Source organism: Callospermophilus lateralis, chromosome 14, assembly GCF_048772815.1.
Source record: "Callospermophilus lateralis isolate mCalLat2 chromosome 14, mCalLat2.hap1, whole genome shotgun sequence".
Classification (NCBI taxonomy): Eukaryota; Metazoa; Chordata; class Mammalia; order Rodentia; family Sciuridae; genus Callospermophilus; species Callospermophilus lateralis.
Genome location: NC_135318.1, coordinates 1,763,948 through 1,774,867, shown reverse-complemented (window position 1 = coordinate 1,774,867; position 10,920 = coordinate 1,763,948). Strand labels below are relative to the sequence as shown.

General features: G+C 55.7%; 1 protein-coding gene across 2 annotated transcripts; it reads left to right on the top strand.

Annotated features, from left to right (window-relative positions):
* The first annotated feature begins 33 nt into the window (after positions 1-33).
* Positions 34-10,155, top strand: Adi1 (acireductone dioxygenase 1). Of its 2 annotated transcripts, none has more exons than XM_076833018.2 (4): positions 34-158; positions 3,239-3,358; positions 8,235-8,414; positions 9,577-10,155. In XM_076833018.2, the coding sequence occupies exons 1-4, from the start codon at positions 84-86 to the stop codon at positions 9,694-9,696; spliced, it is 495 nt and encodes a 164-aa protein (XP_076689133.1). In that variant the 5' UTR covers positions 34-83; the 3' UTR covers positions 9,697-10,155. The 2 variants fall into 2 exon arrangements, with proteins under 2 accessions (XP_076689133.1, XP_076689131.1); XM_076833016.2 differs by having other exon boundaries at positions 35-203.
* Positions 10,156-10,920: the final 765 nt, after the last annotated feature.

Here is a 10,920-nt window from a genome sequence, read left to right as displayed (position 1 = left end):
GGCCCCGCCCACCTCCCTGTCCGGTCTCTGCCCTCCCGCCCGGCCCTCCCCTCCGCCAGAACCCGGCTACCCGCGCCGCCGCCATGGTGCAGGCCTGGTACATGGACGAGTCCGCGGATGACCCGCGGCTGCCGCACCGCTCCGAGCCCGGCCGCGTGGTGAGCCTGGAGCAGCTGCGCGGGCTCGGCGTGCTCTACTGGAAGGTTCGAGGGCGCTCCCGACGGCCGGGCGCGCTGCGCATGATCGCACGGCGGGGGGCGGCGGGACCCCGGCTCAGCCGAGTGGCCCGGAGCACCCGGGGGCAGCCGTGGCCTCACCAGGCCCGGGGCGGCAGTGCGGGGCCCGCGGAGCTCCCGTGGGCTGGGGTCCCTGGTTCAGGTGGACCCCGCTCGGCGGACGTGTGCTCTGCGAAGCTGGTGCCGCCGCTGCGGGCCGGCGTTCAGTGTGGGCAGGCGCTGCTCCCCACCCGAGGGCCTGCCGAGGCCACGGGGAGGCCACGGGGAGGCGCCGGGGGTGGCTGTTGCTCTCGCTAGTCTGCATTCAGTTGTGATCAAAACGGAACACAGGCCCAGGCCTACGTTCCCCCACCTTTCCTAGGGCGCCCCTGAGGGTAGGCTTAGGGACGGGCATGGGAAGAAGAAGGGTGAAGGGGGCTGGAGACACGGTAAGCGTGGTCAGCGTATGCAGTTAATCTTGGGACGTCTTCTTGATGCGGGTTCAGAAAATGGTGTTGGCAAGATCTGAGGAGGGTGTTGTCTGGTCGCAGGTGAAAGATCCCTGGTTTCAACACGTGGCCTTGAGGTGGCTGGAAAGGAACAGGCCGTCATGGCTGTGACCTGAACCTCAGACGTGCAGCCTACCTGAGAGTTGAGAGAGGCCAGGCCTCCAGTATGGGCTTGAACCCAGGAGCGCGCAACCACTGAGCCGCATTCTCAACACTTTTTATGTTTTATTTTGAAATAGGGTTTTGCTAATTTGCTGAGGCTGACCTCAAACTTGGGATCCTCCTGCCTCAACCTCCCAAGTTACAGGTATTACTGGCATGTAATGCCATGCCTGGCCAGAATTAGTGACTTAATGCCACCTAAAAGCAGGCAGCTAGCCCGGTGCAGTGAAGCGTCCCAGCGGCTCCTGGAGGTTGAGACAGTAGGATCAAGAGTTCAAAGCCAGCTGCAGCAATGCCAGGTACTAAGCAACTCAGTGAGACCTTGTCTCTAACTAAAATTCAAAATAGGGCTGGGATGTGGCTCTGTGGCCAAGTGCCCCTGAGTTCAATCCCCGGCACCAAAAAAAAAAAAAAAAGGCAGCTAGAGACAGGTGAAGCCAGAGGGTCCTGCTGGTCCTGGGATGAGCAGAGGAGCTCAACTCTGACTTTTGGAGCCAGGCCCAGGTGTCTTTCCCTTGAAGGCTGAATAGGTTAATTCAGGACTGGACTTGTCTTTTGTGGGCCACAGCCGAGTTCTGAACCTCTGGAAGGTACCGTCTTCAGTGCAGTCAAAGGCTTTATGGTTTCTGTTATGATAGGAAAATCGGTTTTGACGAAGAGTGACATCTGATCTATCCCCATTCCCAAGCACAAGGGTCAGATCACAGCACTCCTGGAGTTTTGTTGTGTCAGTTAAAAACAAAAATGAGGTAAAGGTCAACTTCAGACGTTTCCGGAGAGTGGGACTGTGTTAAAGGGTGTCTCTTGGCTTGTTCCCTGGGTCCGCCAGGATGTCTTCCTTCTGCAGCCCAGTGGAGGAGCCCAGGGCTGCGGAAGGTCCCTTGCTTACCACGGGCTACCCGTGCCTGGTGCACTGTCCTGTGCTTTCCTAGTGACTGAGATGGACCAGTGGCATCCAAAAGTGAAATTAGTTAAAGATCTTTATTTTCTCAGTAGTGGGGGCTGAGCCCAGGGGTACTCAGTAGTGGGGATGCTGAACCACATCCCCAGACCTTTTTTAGTTTTTATCTTGAGACAGGTTCTTTTTTTTTTTTTTTTTTTTTTATTTACTTTTTAGTTGTAGTTGAACACAATATTTTATTTATTTATGTTTATGTGGTGCTGAGGATCGAACCCAGGGCCTCTCATGTGTGAGACGAGCACTCTACCGCTGAGCCACAACCCCAGCCCCTTTGAGACAGGTTCTTGCTGAATTTCTGAAGCCAGTTTAAAACTTATGATTCTCCTGCCTTAGTCTCCGCAGTTTCTGGGGTTACAGGTATATGCCACCATGTACTGCAAAGTTTGTTGAAGAGCTAATTGGCTTTTGCTCAAGATTTGTGAGGCCGGGCAGTCTGCATTCTGTGAAATACAGTCAGCCTCTGTGTCTTTATGTTGTGCACCAGGCAGTCAATCAACTGCTGATTGACAATAATAACAAAATTGTATCTGCCCTGAGCCTGTGCAGCCTTGTCATCCCTTCAGAATACGGTAGAACAAGTATTTATGTAGCATTTGCATCCTGTTAGGTATCCAAAGATGATTTAAAGTACAAAGGAGGATGGGTGTGGGCTATGTGCCCATCCTGTGCTGTTTTATGTAAAGAACTGGGCATGTGTGTAGGTGTCTGTACCAGCACCCCAAGGGCAAGAGGAGTGCAGAACGAGCACTCCCTGGGTATTGGTAGAAGGGTGAGCTTCATAACGTGGGAAAAAGAGACAGCAAGAGGAGAATAAACTATTGGTTAATGTCAAGTTCCTTCAGATTACTTTTTTGTGGGGGTGAAAGCAGAATGTGGCTTCTTATCAGCTGACCAGGAGACTGGTGTCTAATGTTTCCAGGAAAAGCAGGTCTGTCTGGGGACCTGTCTCATTTTGTCGGATTATACAGCATTTAACATTGGTGGCTCTGTTGGTTTTGTCTGGCCTGTTGCCGGGTGCAGAGCTGGGTTCAAAGCAATGGGACCCCTGCCGCGCATGATGGCACCTGCCTATAATCCCAGCAGCTTGAGAAGCTGAGGCTGGAGGATCACCAATTCAATGCCAACCCCCCTAAAAAACCAGCCAATCAACCAAACAAACCAAAAACCCCAAGCAGTGCCCCCTGTAACTTTGTCAGGTTTAGTAGGGATCCGAGTGGTGGAAACAGGGTGAGGAGGGATCCGAGTGGTGAGGTCTTGTGTACGCGCAGGCAGCTGGCGGTTCGGTGGTTCTAGTTTGCAATAGTGTGCGGTCGGGGCACAACCACAGTCTGGGAAGAGAGTGTTTCTGCCTCCTATTAACATGACTCCTTTTTGTTGTCTAAACTTGTTAGCTGGATGCTGACAAATATGAGAACGATCCGGAACTGGAAAAGATCCGGAGAGAGAGGAGCTACTCCTGGATGGACATCATCACCATATGCAGAGATAAGCTTCCCGACTACGAGGAGAAGGTAAGGCGCTGCCCCTGCGGCCCTCGGCTTTCTCCCTGTTCCTCCCAAGGGCCTAGCTCAGGGGCTGGGAAGGACGCCTGGGCTGGTGGACTGAGCCAGGAGGCTGCCCTGGCGGGGCTGCACTTTGTGGGACGCTGGCAGCTGTGAACCCAGCTCTCTGTTGGCTTGGGCGGTCCAGAGGCCCAGGCTCTGGGGCCTTGGGAGTGCCCAGGGCTGTCCACCGTGGAGCTGTGCCCTGCTTGGCCGCCCCCCCACTCCTGGTGCCCGTCCCTCCTGGGCCTGCGCAGGCTTACGCTCTCGCTGACCTTGCGAGTCACCCTGGGCTCATCGATCTCCTCCCGGCTTCTGCTTTCTGCTTCATCGACTCCTTCCTGACCTTTGCCCCCTTCTGTGCACTCTGGGTTCAGTCTGCTCTTCTTTTTCTAATGTCTGGAGGTGGAAGCTGAGGCCACTGGCTTGAGTCTTTTCTTCTTTTTTACTTTTGTGTGGTGCTGAGGATCGAACCAGTGCCTCCCGAGCGAGGCACGTGCTCCACCACTGAGCCCCAGCCCCAGCCCTCTTCTGCTGTTTGACGCAGGTGTTTAGTGCTCAGGCTTGCCCGCACGGTGACTAGTGATATCAAATACATTTTGATACGTTCTGATTTAATTTTACTCAGTAAAAATTTCCTTTCTGATTTTGACTTTGACTCATGAGGGATTTTTTGTTCTCTCTTTTTTTTTGGTGCTGGGGATTGAACCCAGGGTTGCTCTGCCACTGAGTTATGTCCAATCCCTTTTTATTTTGAGATAGTCTTGCCAAGTTACTGAGGCTGGCCTTGAATTCGGGGCATGTGTTTCCCTGCCTGGCTGTGTTTTACTTTTAAAGACATGTGTCAGTTTCCAGTTATTTGGGGATTTTTCTAAAGACATTCTTCTGTTTCTAATGTGATTCCATGTAGGTAGGGGATGTACTTTGTGTGACTTGAGGTTTTGTGACTGTGACTTTGAGATATGTTTTCTGGCCCAGAGTGTGGTCTCTGTGTTGGTGACGGTGTCTCTGAAGGCCCCTTGTAGCCGGGCAGCTGATGGTGCTGTGGGGCCAGCGCGTCCTTGCTGGTGTCCCGCCTGTGGTCTGCTGTTCCTGATGGTGGGCTGCTGAAGTGTCAGCTGGGGTGGACTGGTCTGTCTCGCCCTCCGGTTCCTTTAGTGCCGACCTTGTGGGTGTGACGCTGTAGGATGTGCACGCCGGGGACAGCCGTGTCCTCTGGGAGAAAGGCCGTCTGCTCCCTGGTGACCGATGACCTGCTTTCTGGGGGCGTGTTGACAGGAGCGCCTCTCCTTCCTTTTACTTTCAACTCTGTAGACGGCATATGATTTTGTTTTTGGTTCTGGGGATGAAGCCCAGGGCTCTTGAAGCCCACTGAGCTACATGCTTAACCTTTTTTTTTTTTTTTTTTTTTTTTTTAAAGAGAGAGTGAGAGAGGAGGAGAGAGAGAGAGAGAATTTTTTAATATTTATTTTTTAGTTATAGGCGGACACAACATCTTTGTTTGTACGTGGTGCTGAGAATCGAATCCGGGCTGCACGCATGCCAGGCGAGCGCGCTACCACTTGAGCCACATCCCCAGCCCAATGCTTAACCCTTTTTATTTTTCATGTCGAGACAGAGTTTTTTTAAGTTGCTAAGGGTCTTGCCAAGTTGCCGAGGCTGGCTTCCAACTTACGATCCTCCTGCTTCAGCCTCCTGAGTTGCTAGGATATAGGCATGCACCACCATGCCCGGCTTTAACATAGAATCATTTTTTTTAGTAGTCATTCAAACAGTTTGTCTTCTAATTGGTTGTACTTGGACAACCCACATTAAAACTGGTTGTTAATATAATTGAAATATCTACCATATCTATAACTGTTTTCTAGTTGTACTTTTTAAACATTCCCACTTTTTTTCTCCTTGTCTGGTTTTAACTGAGTATTTTTTATAATTCTATTTATTATTTTTTATAATTCTGATTTTATAATTCTTAGGGTTTGTGAGATGTGTTTACCCTGTTACCATGTTACCATGTTTACCCGAGGGGCCCAGTTTTTTCCTCCTGTCACTCCCATGGCTCAGAGAAGTTAAATACTAGATCATTGAAGAATAATGAAAATTAAATATTTATTTTATCTTTATTTCCTCTCTTTCATAGATATGAGTTTCAGACTTAAGTAATTTTCTTTTTGGTTTGAAGAACATCGTTAGCATTTCTTGCTAAGCAGATCTCCTGGTGACAAATTCCCTCAGTTTTTGTTTGTCAGAAAAAGTTCTCCTTCACTTTTTTTGGTGCTGGAACTGGGTGTGGTGGCACGCACCTGTGATCCCAGACACTGGGGCCAAATTCAAGGCCAGACTCCACAGCTTAGCCCGACCCTCTCAAAATAAAAAATAGAGAGCCTGGGGCTGTGGCTCAGGGGTAGAGCGCCCGCCGCACGTGTGAGGCCCTGGGTCCGTCGTCAGCACCACAGGAAAAGATACTGTGTCCATCTACAACTAAAAAATATTAAAAATAAAAAATAGAAAAGGGTGGGGATGTAGCTCCGTGGTAAAGGGTCCAGGCCCTGGGGAAGAAAGATGGGACAAGAAGGAAGGTGCTCTCCCTCTGGGCTGCCCCCGCCACCCTGCCCTCACGTTTCAGGTTGGGTGGGCGCCTTCCTTCCGTCCTGCGTGGTTCCTGGCAGAGGCCTGATGTGATTCTGCTCCTGCGTCTCTAGGTCGGTGCACTTTCCTCTGGTCCTTTCACGTTTGCTCTGTCTGTTGGTTTTCCACAGTTGTGGTGGGCTGTGCCTGGGGGTGGGCGCTGGGCTCCCCTGCTGGCTGCTCTGTGGTTTGGTGTCCGCAGTTCACTTGGGGAAATTCTTGGTCTTCATTATTTCAAATTTTGTCTGCCTCCTTTTGCTTCCACTCTGCCTACCAGTTATGTAGAAGGTGATCGCGTCACTTGAGCAGTCTCCTCCCATTGACCCCCGTCCATTCTTCTATGAGTACCACACTGGGTGATCACCATGGCTTTCTCTAGAAAGTCTTGGGGTTGGGTGCAACTGCGGTCCATTCCTTCAGTGTTGTGCTAGTTATTATTGGTCTTGTGCCTCTCCACTCAGCTTTAGAATCAGTGTGCTGACATCTGCAAAACAGCTGGCCCGAACCTGTCGACTCTGCTGGGGAGAGCGCCGTCTTGGGACACTGGGCCTTTCTACCCATGAGCATGGGGGGTCTCTCCACTCTTTTTAGTTCTTCCTGGATTTCTTTCATCAGAGTTTGAGGTTTTCCTCATACACCCCGTGTACTGATTTTGAGTTTGCACTTAGGACTCTTGTTTTCAGGTGGTGCTGATGTGATGTGGTGGTCGCTGGTGTGCGGGAGGGTGGGAGACCTCCACGTCCAACCTTGCTGTGGTTCTTCTCTGTGGCTCTGGGTGTTCACCAGGGGGATCGCGTCATGTGAGCAGTCTCCTCCCTCCCGACGAGCTTGCTTTCATCTCCTTTTCCTGTCGCGCTGCATTGGTAGGATGGTTCACTCTGTGCTGAGCCTCGCCTGTGCCCACTAAGTGGGGCACAATGGCGGGACGGCAGAGGGACTAGAGCTGGGTTTCCCGTCCCTGACCCGCTGTGACAGAATGCCCCCTATCCTGCCCCGAGGCTGCGGTGGCCAAGCTGCTGCATGTCGAGGGGCTTGAGATCCGGGGGCGAGGTGGCATCTCAGTGCGGTGCCCGCTGGTCTTTCTCTGAAGTGGTGATTTTCCAGATGCCATGGTGAAGGACACAGCCTCCTGCCTGGGGCGGGAGGCCCTGACACGCCTGGCTCTCGGTGGGGGCATTCGGCCCTCATCTAAGGGCCAGCTTCTGTGTACTTGATATCTCCATTATAAAACACAGGGAGAGATGACTGTCAGAAAGATGCAAAGTGAGTCTGAACAAATGGGAGCTACACTGAGACCGACTGCCGTCCCTGTGAGAGGGCGTGTGCAGCCGGATCTGCGAGGCAGTCTTGCTCTGTGACACTCGGCCCGTGACCTGCCCTCTCTGTGCCTGTGGTCTCCCTCATCTGTAAAACTGGGATGACAAGGAGACCTGCCCGGTGCGGTTAAGAATGGGATTGTTGCCTAGCACCTGGGCTGTGTGAGTGTGGCCTGCCCCTGCAGGGCATCAGTGGGTTCCTTGACTATTCTGGCCCACCCCTCAGGGCTCTCCTGGCCCCCCTGGCCCTCCTGGCCCCCTCCTGGCCCTCCTGACCCCCTCCTGGCCCCTCCTGGCCCTCCTGGCCCCCTCCTGGCCCTCCTGGCCCCTCCTGGCCCCCTCCTGGCCCTCCTGGCCCCTCCTGGCCCCTCCTGGCCCTCCTGGCCCCTCCTGGCCCTCCTGGCCCCTCCTGGCCCCTCCTGGCCCTCCTGGCCCCTCCTGGCCCTCCTGGCCCCCATGGCCCCCTCCTGGCCCCCTCCTGGCCCCTCCTGGCCCTCCTGGCCCTCCTGGCCCCCTCCTAGCCCCCTCCTGGCCCCCATGGCCCCCTCCTGGCCCTCCTGGCCCCCTCCTAGCCCCCTCCTGGCCCCCATGGCCCCCTCTTGGCCCCCTCCTGGCCCCTCCTGGTCCCTCCTGGATCCTCCTGGATCCTACTGGCCCCCTCCTAGCCCCCTCCTGGCCCCCATGGCCCCCTCCTGGCCCCCTCCTGGCCCTCCTGGCCCCTCCTGGCCCTCCTGGCCCCCTCCTGGCCCCTCCTGGCCCCGTCCTGGCCCCTCCTGGCCCCTCCTGGCCCTCCCTAGCCTGCGTGGCTGGTTTCCCGTCACCAGGGTTCTAGCCGTGCAGGTGGGGGCCGCGTGTGCTCAGGTTGGTGCCCAGCAGACTGAGCGACTCTGCCTCCTGCCTAGATCAAGGTGTTCTACCAGGAGCACCTGCACCTGGATGAGGAGATCCGCTACATCCTGGAGGGCAGCGGGTACTTTGACGTCCGGGACAGGGAGGACCAGTGGATCCGCATTTCCATGGAGAAGGGAGACATGATCACTCTTCCTGCCGGCATCTATCACCGCTTCACACTGGACGAGAAGGTAGGATCTGCTGACCTCCGTCTGCGTCTGCCTGCGCTGGGCGTCAGAGCTGACCAGGTGCCCCGACAGTGCGCTCCTACTGGCCGTGCCACTGAGACTGATGAGGGAGCGTGGGTGGCGCAGCTCATGACCTGGCAGCTCATGCTCAGGGACAAGGGCAGCGGCCTGCCTAGGGCCGTGTGTGGGCCGTCCACAGAGCGCAGAGAGGTTCCAGTGCCCTTTCTCGTTGTGTAGGGCTGGTGGCCTGTGGCCGCGAGGCACCCGTAGGGTGGGACTCCTGTCATTTTTGGATGTTAATAGTGGAGATGCAGCCGTCAGATTGCCGGGGTGTAGAGATGAGCCCCTGCGCGGGTGTGATCTGGCTAGACCTGAGGGCTGGCGTGCTCTTTAATAGATCATAAGTGCATGCACTTGAAATTCTGAGTTAGGAAACAAGAGGGTCTCCGCCTGACCCCTGGTCCCAGTTCCCAAGTCCCCTCCCTGTGGATGGCCGCGTCACATCTCCAAATGCCTTTGTAGAGGGGTTTGGTACGTATTTCAGTGAATGGGGTGGGGGTCCTTTTCCCTTCTCGGCACGGTTCTGCGTGTGCTCTGTTCCGCTGACGCACCGGGGAGGGGTGGTCCTCCACCCGCATGTTTGTTTGCACTCTGGGCTGCACATGCTCCGCAGCTGACGGCCCTGTGCGTTAGCCTCTGGTTCAGTTCACTGAGTGGGTGGCCTCTGTGAGGGCGTGTGATTGTTTCCACCTTGGAGTCTGTAAGGAGTGCTATCCCGTGTGCCCCTGCACAGTGTGGTTGCACTGGAGTGAGTTCACCTGCGTTAGCAGGCGGGCATGTTCCAGTTTGGAAGGGTGGTGCCAGCTGTCCTCTGCCCAGCCAGCAGCATGGGGCCCCAGTGCTGACTCATGGGGAGGCTGTGCCCATGGGGCAGAGAGCAAGGGATGGTGCTAGTGTCCACCACTGGTCTGTGTCCAGGCTTCAGCTGCAGAGGCTTCCACCCACTGCCACGGGAGCCTTCTGCATAGGGTGGCCACTTAGGCAGAGGGTCCAGTGTGGGATGAGCATCGAGCCGGCAGTAGGACAGCTGTGAGGGCGTCTTGTTAACGTGGGAATGTGTGAGAGGCGATGGGTCAAATGAGATGCGGTGTCTGTCTGTCTGCAGAACTACGTGAAGGCCATGCGGCTGTTTGTGGGAGAACCAGTGTGGACAGCATACAACCGGCCAGCCGACCATTTCCCCGCCCGGGAGCAGTACGTGAGGTTCCTGGCCCAGACGGCCTAGCGCACCGCACCCGGGAGCAGCTCGCCTGCAGGCTCTGTGCAGCGCCCTGAGAGCCACCTCCTCACTTTGCTTTCATGCAGTGGACGGCGGCTGTCTTTCCTTTGCAGACATCTAATCAGAGTATTATAATGAATGGAGCTGGGAATCGATTTCTACGTGGACGTGAATGAAACGGAGAGCCCCTGATTCCCTCTCATCGGGGGAATGTGTGCAAGAGACTGGGCGGGCAGCGCAGTGATCTGTGACAGAACATAGGAGTCAGCTCCTGGGGGGTCACTGCCCCTGGTCAGCTGACACCGGTCAGCCTGAGCGCTGTGCACAGGAGCAGTCCTAGAGACGGGCAGCCGGAGGGAGGCGAGGCGCTGTCCGCCCGGGGCACGTGGGCTGGGAAAAGCTCCGGCTGGTGTGCCTTGGGCTGCCTGTGTCCCCTCCTGTTGGGAATAAAGTGCCTTGACCTCACGCAGGGGCTTGGAGTTGCCTCTGATGCCTGTGGGTTTGCCCGGCTCATGATCGTGCGTTTGAATTCGCTGTGAGGCGCTGGGTGTGTGTGGTCAGCTCACAGACTGACCGTGTTCGTGTTTCTAGTGTGAGGTTTCTAGGTTCGCAGGCTCTGAGATCCTGATCACGGAGACCCACAGTCCCCCTGTGGTTGGAACATGTGGCTCATCCTGAGCTCCTGTTTTAACTGGATGCGGACTTCGTGCCCGTCACCCTTTATCACCTGCACCTGGTGTGGGGCTCGCCTCCGGCGGGCAGAGGCCGCTCGAGCTGTAGATGATTTCCGTGGCCAGAGCCAGGGCTGGTCTGCTGGAGCTGTTTCTGTGGATGGATTTCTAATGGTCATCATACATGGGACATGTTTTCCTCCTGTCCTCTGTGGCTCCTGAGGCTTCGGGAGGACGGAGGCGGGTGGCAGACTTCTGCCAGCCCTAGGAGCCAGCGGCCCTGTGAGCCTGGTCACGTCTCACTTTCCCCTGTGTCTGCGTTGTCACAGTGCACTCGGGCAGGCTGCAGCTGTGTGACACGCCCTCAGCCAGCCAGGAGGTGCCCGTGCCCCGTGCCCCTCCCTGCCCCTGCCAGCCCCGCCAGGGAGTGTTCCAGAATCTGTGGAAGTGGAGCCTCGGCTAGGGTCTCCGACTGGCTTCCTGCGCTCCTGCCTCTTCAGTGCAGCCCTGTGTGCAGCTCAGATGCTGCTGCTTGTCTTTCCCTCGAGAGGGGCCTCGC

What these genes read in the sequence shown, in the direction of transcription:
- Adi1 (XM_076833016.2), top strand. Translation starts at nt 84, where the DNA reads ATGGTGCAGGCCTGGTACATGGACGAGTCCGCGGATGACCCGCGGCTG. An exon ending in TCGGCGTGCTCTACTGGAAG is followed by an intron (nt 204 to 3,238) that starts GTTCGAGGGCGC and finishes TAAACTTGTTAG; the next exon opens with CTGGATGCTGACAAATATGA. An exon ending in GCTTCACACTGGACGAGAAG is followed by an intron (nt 8,415 to 9,576) that starts GTAGGATCTGCT and finishes GTCTGTCTGCAG; the next exon opens with AACTACGTGAAGGCCATGCG.